General features: G+C 39.0%; 1 protein-coding gene across 4 annotated transcripts in view; it reads left to right on the top strand.

Annotated features, from left to right (window-relative positions):
* Nucleotides 1–18,720, top strand: part of LOC136831406 (lamin Dm0-like) — a 74,947-nt gene that overhangs the window by 28,027 nt on the left and 28,200 nt on the right. For all 4 annotated transcript variants that reach the window (XM_067091789.1, XM_067091791.1, XM_067091793.1 and 1 more), the window contains exons 2-4: nt 14,596–14,728; nt 17,873–18,010; nt 18,281–18,463. In XM_067091789.1, coding sequence (XP_066947890.1) covers nt 14,596–14,728; nt 17,873–18,010; nt 18,281–18,463 — 454 coding nt within the window. The remainder of the gene's footprint in view (nt 1–14,595; nt 14,729–17,872; nt 18,011–18,280; nt 18,464–18,720) is intronic.

Genomic DNA, 18,720 nt, shown 5'->3' with positions numbered 1-18,720 from the left:
ACAGACAACTTTTGTCGACATAAAATACGTCCAGTCGGCGTTAAAGGGTTAACTTAGTATTTAAATATAATAATATTTTGAGAAATAAACTAAGAATAGCCCACCCAATTCAAACAATATTGTATACAGTATTCATTGTAAAGAATGTAGTAAGATTTATATTGGTCAAACATCAAAGGGACTAAAAGTAAGAAGCTCCCAACACAAATATGCCATTTCCAGAGGCTTATCGAATAATGGCATTGTGGATCATTGCCTTAAGACAGGCCATGGGATTAATTGGGATAAGTCAACGGTCATCTACAAGGTCAACGACCATTGTAAAAGAAATATAGAAACTGTCTTCATCGAAGCTACTTCCACCAGGAATGTTAATCTCCACCCTGGATTATCCCTTGATCCTTTGTCCCTGTCTTTGTTGTTTAAAGAACATGCTGCCCAGATTAACAAACTGTAACCCCGCCCCCACCTTCTGTTTTTGTATATAAACCTCTGTCAACTTTTGTATTCAGTGTGAACTTGAAAGTGTAGAATAAACTATGAAAGTACTTGTTCAAAGTCCTGGTTTTCACTCACCTGATGTGGACTTAGAGGGCTTGGCTGATGAGTTTATTACTTGATTTATGTAATTTATAAGGCCCTGCATGCCAAGGACACACGTAACCTGTGAATGGAAGCTACAAATTAACCTCAAAGACAGCTGTTATATGGGGATTAAGGTCGCCAGGCGAGGAACAACCCTCGACACAGAGAATATTCAGTGAATATGGACTTTACGATAAACGTCGCCCGACTTTGGACGCAATCAATCTCTACTCGTTAATATGGTATTAAAAACACAACGGCTCTTCCGAGCAGTGGATTCGAGACACGGCTGCATAAAGAATTTGAAATGACTTGCTTAACCTTCCCTAATTCCTAGTTACTTCACAGGAATAGTTGGATGACGCTAAACAATAAAAATTATACTTAATCTACACTTCGTAAAAGCAAAATGCTTGGTTGTTTATGGTGGCGGAAGGGTGAGACAAAGGAAAATGGAAATACAGGGAAAGATACAAGTAACTCAACAAAGTTTTGAACGAAAATTCCAGACTTACCGTTATACGAAGGTTGCTGCGCATCAACGGATGATCGGAATTTCTGGGATGAATACGCCACTTCACTAGTAACATAGACTATAGACAAAGAATAAGGAGCCAAGACGCATAGGGCGTGCATCCGTGACGGCAGTCTGGTTCTCTCTGCTTGACCTTGTTGGGGTCAGATACAGGCGCGGCACCCATGCCCTCAGGGTCTGAAATCTTGTCAAAACATCCGTCGAACAGAACAGGTAAAAAAAGCTTAAGGCCACCTATCATAAGGTTGATTATGGAAATTTTCCTATGGGGGTTAAATCCCTAATGCTACCTATCATTGCTATGAATGAACGTTAAAAGTTTGAACTGTCTACGCGAACCCTGCTGGACCAAGACTTTTCCCTGTCTTGGTCAGTCTGATATTACTACAAATAAATGCATCGAGGGCGAACAGCAGAAATATTTATAAAAGCTCCCCCCCCTTAAGAGGGCCTTCACTCCCTTTTCGGGAGTGAAGGTCTGTACTAAGCAAGCTGTTTGCCTCTATTAGGTTACTCTTCTCCCCTGAGCAGATTTGTCCTGTGTAGCTTACCTAGCTACGGATCTACCTAACCCTAGATAGGATATGAGCTTCCATCATTACTTTACCCAATTCTAACAGTACTGGAAGGTGCTTATGGTTATTATATGCTACCTCCTACAATCGTGCTGTTTTAGACCTAGCCTTGTGTTACATTCTATGGTATTCCCTAGCCTAACCTATCCTAACCTGACCGTAGCACCAACATAAGAGGTAATGTTCTAACTGAATTACAAATTTTCTTGTGTTTAATACAATTAGTAATTACCAGTTAATTCATGAGGTTTGCCTCATATGATAAATGCTTGCCTCACTGAGGTCTTAGGCCATGTGTGTCATGAGCATAGTGGCTCTTTTCACAGTAGTTAAGATTATCTGATGTTAGTTACACTACTTACGTGATTACTGTCGCTTGATGATAAGTGGAAGGAACCAGGCTACTAAACTGATGTACAGTGAACCCTCGCTACTTCGCGGTTCGACTATCGCGGATTCACGACTTCGCGGATTTTTTCCATTACGTATGTATATTATAAGAGAAAATATATAGCGGATTTTCCGGAAATTTCAAAAACAGTCGCGATATATGAAGACCCAAATATTTCATTAATTCCATTAACAATTATTAATATCTGCTAGTACTGTTGGTTCATTGCATTATGACATATAATTCAGTACAAAATGAAATTAAACAAAAAGAGAATGTGATCATACGATAATTCATTATAGTACTAGTAAAATTAAACTGAACATGAAATGCCAATCAGATGCAGTCTGACAGTCATATTTGAATGGTGTAAGGCTGCTGATGGCTACATATATACTAATTATAAAATACAAATGTAATGAATGTGCATCTTTTCCATGAATCTTTTGTACTGCATCCAATAATATTGTTTGTTGCAAAAATCACATCTCGAATAAACTTATACTACTACAACAAAAAAAGCATAAAATAGCGTAAAGTATATTTGAATTTGAAACTAGCATGTAAGATGGGCTGTGATTGGTTCCATTGGTGATAGATGAATGAATCAGCTCCCAAGTTTTGTAATCTCGCCTGTGATTGGTGTTTTGACCGTTTCTCCGACCGCAGCATCTTCTCGCCGCCACGCCGTTTCCGCTCTCTCGGTAGATAGATGCTGTTTACATTACCAGTGCTGTGCGTGACAGTGTGTGTTTGAAGTTGAACTTTTTTTAACTTTGTTTAACCCCTACAATGGCTCCCTGCGTTCTGCTTCTGCTAAGGCTGGTACTGAGCCTAAACGCCAACGGAAAAATGATGGCGATTGCTGAGAAGGTGACACTTCTCGATATGTTGAAGGAAGGAGACGTTACGCTGCCGTGGCCTGCCATTTTGGAGTGAATGAATCCACCGTTCGCTACATTAAGAAGGATGAGGCGAAGATTAGGAAGACGGCTGCCATCACCTTTAGCAAGTCAGCAAAGCAAGTTGTTAAGGCTCGTAATAAAACGATCGTCCGATGGAAGGTGCTTTGTCAATCTGGATTGCCGACTGCCGGAAGAAGAAAATAGCCTTGGATACTGAACACCATCCAAACCAAGGCTTTGAGGTTGTATGAGAATTTGTATAGCAAAGGAACCTCAAGATGATGGTGACCACGCTGAAGAAGAAGAGGAAGACGATGAAGATGATGTAGATGAACCTCAAACAGGGACATCCACTGATTCCCAGCCTCTGACATATCACGTTTTACCGCCAGCAAAGGATGGTTCGCCAAGTTTCAGAAACGCTCGCCTGAAAAGCATTTCCCTGCATGGCGAGGCTGCTTCGCTGACACGGTCGCTGCTGAAACTTACGCGAATGAGACGCTCAAGAATATTATTGCTGAAGGTGGATACAAGCCGAACAAGTCTTTAATATGGACGAGATGGGTTTGTTTTGGAAGAGAATGCCATCGCGAACTTTCCTGTTCAAAGAAGAAGCCAAAGCCTCTGGCTTTAAAGCATTCAAAGATCGTGTTACCCTCGTGATGTGTGGCAATGCTGCGGGATTTTTGCTAAAGCCAGGGCTTATTTATAAGTGAAAAAACCTCGTGCTTTGAAAAATAAAAATAAGAATCTCCTTCCCGTTTATTGGATGCATAATCCAAAAGCATGGATTATGAAGATGCTGACCTCCAACTGGTTCCACCAGTGTTTTATCCCACAAGTCAGTAAATATCTCTTAGAGAAGGGCTTGCCATTTAAGATCCTTCTCCTGTTGGATAACGCTGGTGGACACGCCGACTGATCTTTCGCATGAGGGCATTCAGGTTGAGTTCCTGCCACCCAACACAACGCCCTTAATTCAACCCGATGGACCAGGGGTTATCAGGCGTTCAAGGCCCTCTACACGAAGAATACCTTGGCGGACCTGCGTTGCGTGTGTGGATGCCGCCCAAGAAGATGAGGATGAAACATTCAATTTGAAGGCGTACTGGCGGCAGTACACAATTGCCACGATGCCTTCAGAATATCCAGAAGGCACTGCAAGAAATGAAACCTGCTACCGTTAACGCGAGCTGGAGGAAGTTGTGGTCTGAGATTGTTTACGACGGCGAGGATTTACGCTTGCGAGATTCAACACTCTGCAGTACGGAAATCTGTGCAGTTGGCTGCGATAATTGGAGGTGACGGGTTTGGCGACATGACGACGGAAGACGTTGACGAGTTGTTGGACTGCCATTCCCAGCCGCTAACTATATAGAGACCTCAAGACCTGACAAAATCAGCCAGTGAGGAAGAAAATGAACCACAGAAAGAGACCCAAGAAGTTGTCGAAGAAACAGGCTTAACATTAGAACGGCTTGCCAAGCTCTGCAACCTAGTGAAGGAGCTGAAAGAATTGTCACAAGAATGGGACGAGGATATGGTTCGTTCTCTGCAGTTCTGCAACAAAATCGATGAAGACATGACTCCTACAGGATGCTCTTCGATCGAAAAAAGAAGCAGCGGCAGCAACTTCCGATCACAATGTTCTTCCAGCCTCGTAAAAAAAGAGCCAGTTCCTCCTGCTACTATGCCTTCGGAAGAAATTGAAGAAGTGTCCCAGGAAGAAGTTGAAGAGGTGTCCCAGGAAAAGACACCTCAGTCTGAAGAGACGTAAAATACAGTCATTGGCTGCACAGTAGAAGACATCATCAGCTTCATCATCATCATTTCTACTGTGCAGCAAATTCATCGCCATCATCATTCAAGTTTTTCTTCAACTTCTTTCATGGTGGGTACAGTAACAATCTTTATTTCTTTATATACTTTAATATTCTAACATTTTAATATTAGTGCCTGTTTTAAATTAGGTACTGTACATGCATTAAGTGTTCTGTACATTAAAGGGTGGTTTGTTAACAGTACATACGAGGAGGGCTTTATTGTAACTTCCAACTCTATCGTGGTGAGTAAAATACTGTACAATTGTACAGTACGCACCATAACAATCTTTCTATTTTTTTATGTTCACTTACTGTTTTATTGCTTATCATTTGTGCCTGTGTACTGTATGTACGTATTGTAGATATCTGTACATTACTGTAAAGGGTGGTTTGTTAACAGTACTATGTAAAGGAGGTTTTAAAAGTCTGAATACATGTTAAATAAATACTGTAAATATGGTGCCCTTACTTCGCGGATTTTCAGCTATCGCGGCCAGTTCTGGAACCTATCTACCGCGATAAACGAGGGTTCACTGTACCATACTTAAGGTGGTCCAGGCTATGTATAAGAAAAAGAGATCACACTGGCTACCTCTTCTGGGCAAGGGGCCAGGATCACTCTAAGATGGTAGGGCATCCAAGGCCTATCAGTATCAGGCCTAGGAGGTGATGAGGGCACCGACTCTTGGGAAATGCCTGAAGGGCTAGCGGGTGTGAAGTCAGGGTTAACTTCATAAGCTACAGGAGGGCTCCCTACTCCGGCTGCTGCGACAACTGGAGCGAGAGCGATCTCGACTTCTGCGTCCGAGGAGGCCAGTTCCTGGTCTTCCAGAGACGGTTTAACATTCTGATCCTCCAGGGGTTCATCCGCTGGGGTCAGATTTGGTGAAGAAGTGTCGGGTGCTGGAGGCTCTCCGGTTGCGATGATCAATGGTGTGGGGAATCCTGAATCTCCTGGAGGAGGATTCACCACATGATTTAGGCCCAGCATAGGGTCCTTTTCAACTGATGGCGCAACGTCCGTGTCGGACGGAGCGTGGCACTGCTCAGTGCTTGCAAGTGGCACTGGCATCAGTTGAGGGTCAGGCATGTCTGACAAGGGGTCCGGAGGTACGATACCTCGCGGATGACTTGAATCTTGCTGCGTCAGAGATTCCTGCCCCAGCAGGAGGTCTTAGCCTCTCCGAGAGTATTGTTTGGGGGCGTCCACTGGGTGTTGCTTACTTGGGCAGCCCTCCCAATTTGTGGAGTGGCCTGTCCGCTTGCACATCCTGCAGCGGTACTACTCTTGAATATCTCTTCGGGGAGAGGGAGGACCTCTTTGTGGGCCAGCCCTTCGCGACTGGATAGGGCGAGGCCGAGATTGGTTCAGTGTGTGCCCCTTCCGCTGACCACTTTGGTGGGCGGAAGGTGGGGTTTTGTCCTTATCGGGTTCTCCTACAGTCGCGGCCTCGGTGGAGGTGGTAATGTGGCTGCGAAGTGGCATTGGTGACGGGCTTCCCCAGAGAAGGTCCCGACCCAACAGGAAGTCCACTCCGGGCCGAATTCCACCCACCACGCCAAGGCGGTGTGGTAACGTGCCCCAAGGTGTTGTGACCTGGAGCTTGACTGTGGGAATGGTAATGGTGTGGCCCTCTATCCACTTCATTTCCCACCGGGTTTTTTCGTCAACCATGGCACCGGCTGGCACTTGGGCTCACCAGTCTCTCGTGGTAAAGGATCTATTGCGGCCCGGCCGCAGAGAATGAGGTGCTAATGAGGTTGACGAACTTTTTGGTGGGGACATGATGTGGACAGGCCGGAGATCCAGCATTGTAGTGGCTGGTAGCACCAGGATTTGCACTGGCCTCTTGGATGGGCTCGGTGGCCTGCAGTAACTGTTGGAGGAGTGGGCTGAGTGGATGAATCAGGAGAGGAGTTCTGGCTGGTAGTAGTAGGCTGCTTATTGGTGTCTAGTTTGTATCGGCACTCAGTTTCAGTGTGCCCCACCTTCTTACAGTGGGTGCACGTAGGCTTGCTTGGCAGTCCATTCTTCGGGCGAGTTGAGTTCGAGAGGTAGGCAGGCGAAACGATGCTCTTCTGAGAGGTGCTGTGAGACTGGTTAAAAGTTTCCCACGAATCGGCCATGCGGCAGCCTTCCATAAGTGTGGTGGGCTGCTTATCATTAAGATATACAGCAAGGGGCCCAGGCACACATTGGTAAAGGTCTTCTAGCATGGTCCGATTGAAGATCCTCAAACATTGCAGGCCAAGGAGTCGAACCAGCCAGTACCAGACTGGGTCTTGTGACAGGCCCATTCGGTCCAGGACCAGCCGACTTCCTTGGCAAGACCTTGGAACCAGTGTCTCCATTTCTCTGGGGTTATTTCCTAGGCCTTCGTAATGACTCTACGAACTTCCACCATGTTGCCTCTCTGGCTCTTTTCCAGTGAGCAAAGCGCTGCCTTGGCTTTTCCCTCCATATGCTTGGCTAGTATTAAGGCCCTCTCCATCTCCGTGGTACTGTAGTTATCGAAAAGAGCCTCGATTTCCTCCAGCCATGCTTCTGGCTCGTCCTCAGTCCACTTGGGGATGAGGGAATTGATGCTCGAAATAGGAGCATTTGGTGCAGCAGGTGTGGGGCTGGAGGCGTGCTGTCTAGCCATAGCTTTGGCATTCTCTATTTTTGCTCTTTCCAGCTCGAGCTGCTCCTCCTTGAGAGCTAGCTCACTTTCCTTGCAGGCTAACTCATGCTGTCGTCTCCTTTCTTCTGTGTCTTCATCTACCTGCCTCTGCTCGGCTTCGTAATTTCGCCGTTCGAGTCCTCCTTCCTTCTCCTGCTTGGCCAAGTCGTCCACTTGCTCCTTGACCCAGGTGGTAAGTTCCGAGCCAGTGAGGCCTGCCGCCGTCCCCAGATCCAGGGAGGCTTTATAATTCTCGGCTGCCATGGTTCTGTTGGGGAAGGGCGTCTAACCGGGTCGACTGGGCGTACTTGGGCAGCGAGGAAGTGTCCCTTCAGTGATGTGGCACCCTTTCAAAAGGTGGTACTGTGGTTGGGTGTGCCGTGTAAAGGTCACACTGGTGGCACTCAGTATCCTTAGATACTGGTGCAGGTTAGGTACCAGAAGGACTTTCTCTTCCGTGTTCCCTTTTGTTTGCTTCTATTTATTTCTCTAGTTGCTTAATTGGTGGCACTATGGTGCCAATGTGTTCCTAGGAACCCTTTACTTGAGTCCAACTAGGCTATATGGGAGGAAATGCACTCTACCCCGGCAGAGTGTAACAATTGAATGAGAGTAAAGGGGAAAAATAAAAGAGAGAGAGAGAAGTAAGTTTATTCAGTTGATGACAGTGCTGCAAATTATTGACACTGTGGAATAAAGTGAATTTGGTTGGTTTTTCTTTAAAGATCCTCGTGAGTGGCTGGTCCCAAACCCCTTTCTATTTCAGAGGGTGAAAAGCTAGTGTTTTGCTTAGGTCAGAGTAACAGGCCTCACTCGTGACCGACAGTTTATCACGGTAATTAAGCTTTTTTTTAAGTGCACAAATTGGCAGGGTTAATTAAATGCAGATACGTCGTCTCGCAGTGAGAGGATTGTCTTTAACAATCTTAACCAGTTGACGTCTACAATGAGTTGGAGTAAAATTGTAAGTTCTTTCTTTATATGATTTTCTTTACGTCGGGTATTTGTACAGGAACTTGTTATCTGTATTAATCCTGACTAAGACCTATTGTTCCCTGACTAAATTATACCTTGGTTTTATCTGCCGAAGTCTGTCTGGCTAAGATATTGCGAGGTGGATCTACTGCACCCAAGGAAGTAGTCCCAAGAAGTGGCTTGAGGCAGGTGACTTATCTCTCAAACAGTGACAATAAAGGTCTTAAGATGGCAGACATAGGAAGGATTGACTAAGCCTCCAAAATGTCGGGCGAATCCCGTTAGTTCAAAACAATTTCAAACAACCCCTCGCGGGAGAATACAAAAAATGGTGGGTGTTTGTCGCAAGTCAATTACACAAAGCACTCGAATTCCTCTCAACGCACTAAGCAAATGCAGGCATCCAGATTTAATCTAAATACCCCAACACTTTAAAGGATTTTACGTTAAGGATGGAAAACGAAAATACTAGGCGTCTTTTTGTTAACGTATTTCACGTGCAGACATTGAACGAGAATTATTTTTGACGTCCGGCCCGGGTAAATTTACGTTACTGAAAAATACATTTTATGGTAAAATTAACTATTTCCGTTCGTTTACTCTTTCAATGACATGGTGTTTCGAAATGATTAATGCTATATGAACACAATATGCCAATCGGGAGTTACGAATGCGGTTACTATTTTGTGGAAATGAAATGAACTTCGCAAATTCGGTCTTTAAGATACGTGATGCGTGCTCTCCGAGCATGATCGGACAACTTGACTCATTACAAGAAATCAATACCATGCATTGTCCTTGGCCGAGGAAAATAGCATAATATTAACACTTATGTGGAAACTCTGCCTACGACCTTCATTGGAATGCACCCACGATATCCGAACACCGTAAATGCTCTTTTCTTGAGATTTTGTAAATTATGAATTGCTCTGCTCTCAAGGCACACTTTTTCCTATATGTACGCTAATTCTTAATTATAGCTGGTATTCTAACTATTCTTATTATTATTATTATGCCTTGTGCTGTCTCCTTGTTTGGAAGAGTAAAATTAAATGAAACATCTGGCTTTTCTCTTTGGAATTAATTGTAATTAATTTTCTTTTTCTCCAGATTTTCTCTAAATTACTTAGATCCTAAGCAAGCTCGCCAGTGTTATGTGTGAGGGCTTGGCTGATGAGTTTATTAATTGATTTACGTAATTTATAAGGCTCTACATGCCAAAAACACGTAACCTGTCAATGGAAGCTACAAATTAACCTCAAAGTCAGCTGTTATAAGGGGATTAAGGTCGCCAGCCGAGGAAACAACCTCGACACAGAGAATATTCAGTGAATAAGGACTTTACGATAAACGTCGCCCGACTTCGGAGGCAGTCAATCTCTACTCGTTAATATGGTATTAAAAACACAACGGCTCTTCCGAACAATGGATTCGAGACACGGCTGCATAAAGCATTTGAAATGACTTGCTTAACCTTCCCTGATTCCTAGTTACTTCACAGGAATAGTTGGATGACGCTAAACAATAAAAATTATACTTAATCTAGACTCCGTAAAAACAATATGCTTGGTTTATGGTGGCAGAAGGGTGAGACAAAGGGAAATGGAAATACAGGGAAAGATACGAGTAACTCGACGAAGTTTTGAACGAAAATTCCAGACTTACCGTTATACGAAGGTTGCTGCACATCAACGGACGATCGGAAGTTCTGGGATGAATTCGCCACTTCACTAGTAACATAGACTATAGACAAAGAATAAGGAGCCGAGACGCATAGGGTGTGCGTCCGTTGACGGCAGTCTGGTTCTCTCTGCTTGACCTTGTTGGGGTCAGATACAGGCGCGGCACCCATGCCCTCAGGGTCTGAAATCTTGTCAAAACATCCGTCAAACAGAACAGGTAAAGAAAGCTTAAGGTCACCTATCATAAGGTTGATTATGGAAATTCTCCTATGGGGGTTAAATCCCTAATGCTATTTATCCTTGCTATGAACGAATGTTTAAAAGTTTGAACTGTCTACGCGAACCCTGCTGGACAAAGACTTTTCCCTGTCTTGGTCAGTCTTATATTACTACAAATAAATGCATTGAGGGCTTAACAGCAGAAATATATATATATATATATATATATATATATATATATATATATATATATATATATATATATATATATATATATATATATATATATATATATATATATATCTCTGTATGTGTATATATGTATGAAAAATCGTATCGAAAATCGTCAAAAATCATAAGAAAACCTTACTTTTAATGCTCTTATTGAAAACGATGTAAACTGCATTATTATTAAGTTTTACATCAAAAACCTTCAAATTATGATTATTCTGCCATTTTGGGGCCATATTTCTTCCGTCGGATAGAACCCTGGAAACATTGAAGCCAGGAAATAATTTCTGATGAATATATTTATATCGATATATAAACCGGGATCTGTATATATATATATATATATATATATATATATATATATATATATATATATATATATATATATATATATATATATATATATATATATATTATACACATATATACATTATATATATACACTATAGATACATTGTATATATTTATATATATATATATATAATGTGACAAAGTGCCAAGTGTCTGGTCTTCAAATTACACCTGTTGTCTAAGTGCTTGATATTTGATTACCAAACTTACCATTTATCCGACAATTATAGTTACCTCACAACAGCTAAACACCTGAACCCTCATCACAAATACAAAACGACTAATTTCTCTAAAGGTAACAGTGATCTCTTATAAAACTTAACAATTGTGCAAGAAAGCAGAATAAGTTCATTAAAACAGGTATGAGGTAAAATCAAAGGGCATCACTCCAACAACATTATAAAAGTCTTAAGTATTTCCCTGGTTCGAGCTCACTTCAGTTACTTGAAGGAAAACATCTCACTTACCACTCTGTATCTAATTCAAATCAAAATTCTGTTGGGTCAATAAATGAAACTCTGATATAACAATTTTAAATATAAAAATTTATTTCTAAATTCAAAGATTATACATGACTTTAACAGTCTCAGGGAAATTTCTTATTACTTGAAAACAAAGCAAAATTGGATTAAGTCTGAATTAATCATCAGTCAAAATTAAATCAGAAATTAATTTGTTAATTTATTTAAATAAAATTTAAGTTGTCAGGTAATGGATAATGATTGAGAAGAAATACAAGTAAATTAATTGTCAAGTGTTAAACAAAATAAGGCAACTAAATTAATCAAACAAAAATGTGAATACAAAAGAGACAGAAATACGCTGCAAAAAAAAACAGAAAATATCAAAATGTAAAGCAAAGCATTAAGACATTAGTAAACACACCACATGTATATGAAAACTCTTCAAAAGGTAAAGCATAAAACATACAACATGAAAAAGTATTAAAAAAAGAAAAAATAGAATAATTGTATATAACCACTGTAAATATTTTTAGTGCACTAAAACCCAATGATTATGTTACAATACCTTGGTACCAACTTCTCCACTTTTTAGGCCTGTTACACTTACTAATAGGCACCGTTACCTTCACTCAATAAAATACACTGTTCAGATGACTCAGACACATTTCCTAAGGAATTAAACCGTTAAAAGTTACAAGTGACCATTGACTACAAAAATATTTGTTACATTACAGCAGGACATTTGAAGTCCTGAGAGAGAAAGAGAAAGAGACCCACAGATCTCCCCTTTGCACAGTAATGACTCGACGTCTAGGCTGAGCAATTTGATGTTGTTTGAGGGGATGTTTAAACTATTAAATTTTTGTATGAAGTTCAAGAACTTCTAAACGATGCGGAGACCTATGACAAATTAACGAAAGATCCCACAACAAATATTGCTGCTCAATTTAACAAATCAGTCAGAACCATAGGGGGCAATAAAAAAAGACATAGAATTACTAGACACATTCAAGGTAATCAACCCTCTCTCCCTATTTTTACGGCCTCCCGAAAACACATAAAGATGGGATTCCTTACGCCCCATAATATCTAGCAGGGGCTCTTTCATGTACAAATTATCAAAATGGCTCATGTAGACTTGTTATCACCCTTTCTAGGAACCTTCTCATCCTCCCACGTCAAACATGCAGAGGATTTCATACAAAAATTTAATAGTTTAAACATCCCTCAAACAACATCAGATTGCTCAGCCTAGATTTTCGAGTCATTATTTACCAAAGTCCCGATTGCCACGTGTTGTCTTTCTTAGAGAGGAAGTTACAACCATATGAAGACCATTTTCCTCTTGGCATAGATAAAACTTTTAAAACTTATCAACCTCTGTGTAACTGACAATGTGTTTTCTTTCAATGGTAATTTTACAAACAAAAATTTGGCTGTAGCATGCGAAGTCCCCTATCACCCCTTCTAGCAAACTTGTACATGGAATATTTGAAACAGAACTTTTGTCATCTATCAAACCCCATAATATGATCTGGCTTAGATCGTAGATGATATCTTTACTTTCTGGGACAATAGCTGGGGACTTTAATGAATTTTTTAATAGGCTAAATTCGCTAGTTCCTACCATAAAATTTAAAACAGAATGGGAAAAGGACGGAAAACTGCCGTTCCTAGATGTACTGATCATAAGAAAACAGAACAGGTATGCATTTACAGTATATAGAAAACCCACCTTCGCTGTCTCCTACATTCATTTCTTAGCTACCACGACGTCTCCGTAAAAATCATGGTAGGGTGCAACTTATTCCTCAGAGGACTTAGGATATGTTCAAATGAGTACCTGGATAAAGAATTTAACATGATCCGCCAACACCTAACGCCACTGCTATATCCACACACATTATCAAGAGGGCTATTAACAAAGCGAATAAAATATGCTATAAAGGTCCCACTCACAACAGACAAATAGATTTCAACAACAAAATAAAGCTTCCATCACGATGAAAACATCCAAAAGGCTTCCGAGCAACTCAGGCCTAACAATCCTTTCATTTTCCATTATCCCAAATCCATCGGGAGTTCGCTCATTAACGTATACTTAAATAACAAAAGGGAAGAAGCCGGAGTTTACAAGATACCGTGTAGTAATTGTCAGGACATCTACGAGGCGAGACAGGTAGATCGCTCTCGCAAAGAATAACAGAGCACAAAAGATCAGCACGTTACGCTCGGAGAGTTCGGGAATTTTCCTACATATCAGAAATACAGGGCATGCCATTAACTGGAGTGGGGCAGAGTTGGTTTTCAAAAGTAGCTGTCCGTACAAAAGAAGGATACTGGAATCTGCTATCATCAATCAAACCAACAATATGAACCTGTCAGGAGGACATTGGAAATCGGTTGACATCGACACCTTAATCCTCAAATCCCTCATGAAGAAGATGACCCAGGAAACGCGACCGCCAGATCCATCGCCAAACGGGAGCTAATGAGGCCAAAAACCACTAGGGAATTTGGCCATTCTCCTCCTTAAGAAACGCCACCTCCATAGCATCGGAGGCCTAGGGCCACACCTTTATGTTTTTGTATATATACCATTGTAACTTTCCACCTGTCCATATTCTACCAGTGAACAGGGCACAGAAGCTAGTGCCGAAATATATGGTTTCAACGTTTAAATAGTGTTTTATGGGCCTTCTTATATTCATATATTTATATATATATATATATATATATTATATATATATATATATATATATATATATATATATATATATATATATATATATATATATATATATATATATATATATATATATATATATATATATATATATATAAAATTTCAGATTAGCTGCTGTTTGCAAATGTACAGCTTTTAACAGAATGATTAACTTGAGTCTGAATTACAGTTATAATTTATTGTATATGTGTGTGTGTATATATATATATATATATATATATATATATATATATATATATATATATATATATATATATATATATATATATATATATATAGTATACTGAATGTGAAGAGAGATATACTGTAATTTAAAATTGTAATTAAAGCTAATATTAACACAAATGAAATTTTTTCTCACATGATTTGCATTATCAGTTGCATTTGTTTTTATGAGAAACTATTATATTTTTGTGGATTTGCTTAGTAATTAACTACATGGACTTACAGGTTATTGAAAAAAGAGCGTGAACTGTCAGCTGTGGAGAAAGCATTAACTTCTGCGGAAGGACAAGTTAGTGACCTTACAGCCAAATTAAATGCATCCGAAGCTGAAAAGAAAAAACTTATTGCAGAGCTCAGGGTAAGTTCTCTATAATTGATATTATTCTGCTTTGACGTTAATATGTTGCAGTTTGATTCATTTTTCCTTTTTAATTCAATTGAGACATGCTCTGTGGTTCATGAGGACACATTAAATTTGACTTGAGCATGTCGTAGGGACCCACAACGCTTTCAAAATAAGTTGAGTAACAAGTTTAGTCAAAAAAAATTTATCCCTCCTAATCATATACAGTACTGCCTTTTTTTTATGCTCTTCATTTTGCTAATGACAAATTTGTAGTGGGTCCATTTATTGGTTAATAATTGTGTTAATTTCAGGGAGTGAAGTTTTATCATTCTTTATTGCGTAGTATTAGACTCCACATTAACATAGCTCTATTTTTAAGTAATTTAGACCATATAGATTTTTAAAAGTATATAACAAGCAGAGATTGAAGCCTCAAAGATAAAGACCTCCAAGTGCAGTTGTGCTATTGAAAAAGAGAAAATAGGATTTAAACCAGGTTTGAATGAAATGATGTGGCCTTTCAAGATAGACCATAGTATAGGACTGAGAAAGGTATTGAACTTTGGATGTAGACACAATTGATATCCTGACTTGTAATTGATCTGTTTGACAACTACAGAAAATGGACAAGTAACACAAACCAATTGAACTAATGGAAAAGGGAAAATAAAAGGTTGTTGCAATAGGATAGATTTTTGGAAAAGAGTTGCAGAACTTGTCAAAGAATGACCTTGATTAATTCTTCCTAAAAGAACGTGAAGAATCACGTATTAATATTGGAAATAAACTCGCTGACTAAAAAGATATGACTGAAATTTGTAATGAGTACTGTATTTTGAATGGATTTTATTTGAGGACTGAATGGGAATAGGAAAAGAAAAAGTACAATTTTAAGTCTTTCTGACAAACATCTTGGATCTAATGGAATTAATAATTTGATACTTTGTTTTTAATGTGGTTTTTCTTATACAGTATGCAGTTTTGTACAGTGTTGGACTACAAGGAATGATATACATGAGAAAACTAAACAAAATTGTCTTCATTGCAGCAATTGTGAAATAAACAAATTTGACAGGGTTGAAAGATACAAGTGAGAACTGAATAATAATCATAGGTAGCAAATTGTACTCAATTTTGTCTACATTAAAGGAAGTGAAGATGCTGATAAAGTAGCCAAAGCTGCAATCATCATGACTAGATCAAATATATCTGTACCTCTCAACAATTAGACTGACAATAACAAATTAAAAGCTTCAGGGGTGTGGTGTTCATTCTAAAAAGGATGCCACATTAAAATACTGTAATATGCTCTTTGAATTTTTCACTCTCATCTAAACAATGGATGTTTGATGAATAACTTACAGGACCCAGTCTCTGTATATCAAATAAAATTTACATTGAAATATATCTTTAAGTGATTATCTAACTCTCAATCAACAGTGTGTATCAGTATCGGAAACAAATCCTAGAAAGAAATGTCAGTATTTTAAGGTTTTCGTTTTATCCATTTATTGAATTTGTAAGGAGTAAATAAGACCTAATATATGCATTAAGGACAAACCCTTGTGAAAGTTAATGTTAAACTCAGTGGTGTGGTTAAACTGTTCATACATAATAAGGAAATCCTTGAGTAGGTAGATTTAACCTGCTTAAAAGTGAAAAATATATATATATTTTTTTTTTTGTTCCATTTATATATGAACAGGATTTTTAAGCAAAACCAGTTTGTCAAGATCACCAACTGTGAAACTTGTTGAAATATGATCACTTAACAACGTGGTTGGCATATTGGGTAGATTTTTATTGCAGACAGCATTTGTGTTATTGTGAATGCTAACTGCTAACTAAATTTGGTTTATATAAAAATTGTACAGGAAAAAGGTGTCATATCAGAAAACAATAAATACAGGGGTTGAATGGTAACAATTACCAGTGTAGTAGACTTATTTGCAAAATAGTAGCATCAGATTAAGAAGAGGTGGGGCTGGAATGGTATGCATTACACCTTGGTTGGTGGTGCCTTTGTTAGTGTCGTGGCTTAGGTGTCAGGAAGTTCTCAGTCTAGTCTCGACATTGAAGTGGTGAATTGGCCTCAAGAATTGTCCACAAATACAATGGTTTTGCAAGAGAGACGAGGCATATCCTTTTATCAGGTTTGTTTTATCTTTGTACAAAATAAAGGGAGAAAAGATTAGGAAATTATTTGCTTGTCCAGTGTATTTACCAGGTAGGTTAGTAATTTGCTTTTGTGTTAAAGGTGTTATTTAGTTAAGCATTCTTCAATGATTTTTCATGAACTGAACATATGTTCTATATACAACTAAGGGTAGTCAGGGTAACCTGAAGCTTACTAACCTGCTGGCAGGTTGTGGGTAGCTTTCAGAGATTTTGTATAGTTAATGATGTTGAGTAGCTAGTTTTTCAATATTCATGGTTTTTCCCAGTATTCAGTATTTAATCATTTTTCAACTGTGAATATAAGGCTGTAGAACTGGAATCCAAAATATCTTTCACTATATTTTTTTAGTAAGGCTGTTGCTGTATATGTCTCCTGCTAAGACATATTCTATCAGCAGGATGTGGATAGAAGATAACAAAATTTTGTGTTGAAGGGGTGAACTCTGTTTTCAACTCGGCATTATTATACAGTAGGTAGTGCAGAGAAAGTAGCTGAAGTGTTAGGATTTGTGAAAGACTGGTCCTATGTATTCTTCATCATCAAAGTTTAATAGCATTTTCTTACTTTCATTATTGATGAAAACTTAGTGGCAAGATTGCTGGAGCTTTTAGTAGAATGTTGGTATGCATAAGCACTTTCGTACACAGAGCCTTTTGTTGCTTTTTTTTTTTTTTAGTCTCACAATAACTACCATAATAAAATTAGTGGACTTAGTAATGATAAAGAAAATTTGTTTAGTTTTTAAGTGGAAAAGCAGTTATATATACTGTACTGCAGTATGTATGGTGTTAATATTCAGTAACTTCTGTTACCAACAGTTAAATAAATTTGTTGATTGTATGTCCTTAACCATACATTCTCTCTCATATATTTTAAGGTCATTGAACTGTGTAGCCTAGAATTTTGGTTTACTGGTTAGCAATTAATAAAGTTAATCAATATGCTTTTTGTTAAATGAAGTTTTGACATTCTTACAGGATCTTCGTGATGAAGTGGCTCGATTGGGTCGTCAGCTTAGTGAAGCTAAGGCACAGCTGGAGAGTGAGACGCTGATGAGGGTAGATTTAGAAAATCGTTGTCAGTCACTCAGGGAAGAACTGCAATTCAAGCAACAGGTATGGTCAGTGTAGAATCTGGCTAGAATGGCAATCTATGGTTTATACAGTATAATACTTGTATAGTAATTAGGGGTCCATTGATTATTTCATTGTTTTTGATATCTGGAAGTTTAACATTGTCATATGGGTGAACAAAAAAAATAATAATGTATGGGTGAACCAGTCTCTCGAATATTGTGTGACTGGGATGATTTAACTTGTAACTGTGCAGAATAATGTGTTAATATTTCTTTTGTGCTGCTAATTTATGAAATTTTACTTAACTAGGTGTATGAACAAGAAATTACAGAGTCCAAGAAGAGGCGACAAGTTGAAATGTCTGAAATTGATGGCCGCTTGCAAGTTGAGTATGAAGCCAAACTTCAAGAGGCACTCAAGGAGCTTCGGGAGCAATACGAGGAGCAGCTGAAGAATAACCGTACAGAGGTTGAATATTTATATGAAACAAAGGTAAGAAAAAGGGCATTTTGTGGCATAGAGGCAACAGAAATGATAACGTCATTATGGAACCTATAGTGTACATTTTGGTTATCACACAAGAATGTATAAAGAATTGAAAGTGTTTATAATTAGTGTTTACAACTGAAATTTTTGGACTAACATGTTAAGGTTAGACATGAGATGAGTTACTTTCACTGTTCTCTATCCTGTGCACCTTGCCTTATCCCCCATTAGCTCTAGGTCTTCATCTATCCCCTTACTTGATT

Source organism: Macrobrachium rosenbergii, chromosome 48, assembly GCF_040412425.1.
Source record: "Macrobrachium rosenbergii isolate ZJJX-2024 chromosome 48, ASM4041242v1, whole genome shotgun sequence".
Classification (NCBI taxonomy): Eukaryota; Metazoa; Arthropoda; class Malacostraca; order Decapoda; family Palaemonidae; genus Macrobrachium; species Macrobrachium rosenbergii.
This window is presented reverse-complemented; position numbering and strand designations above follow the sequence as displayed.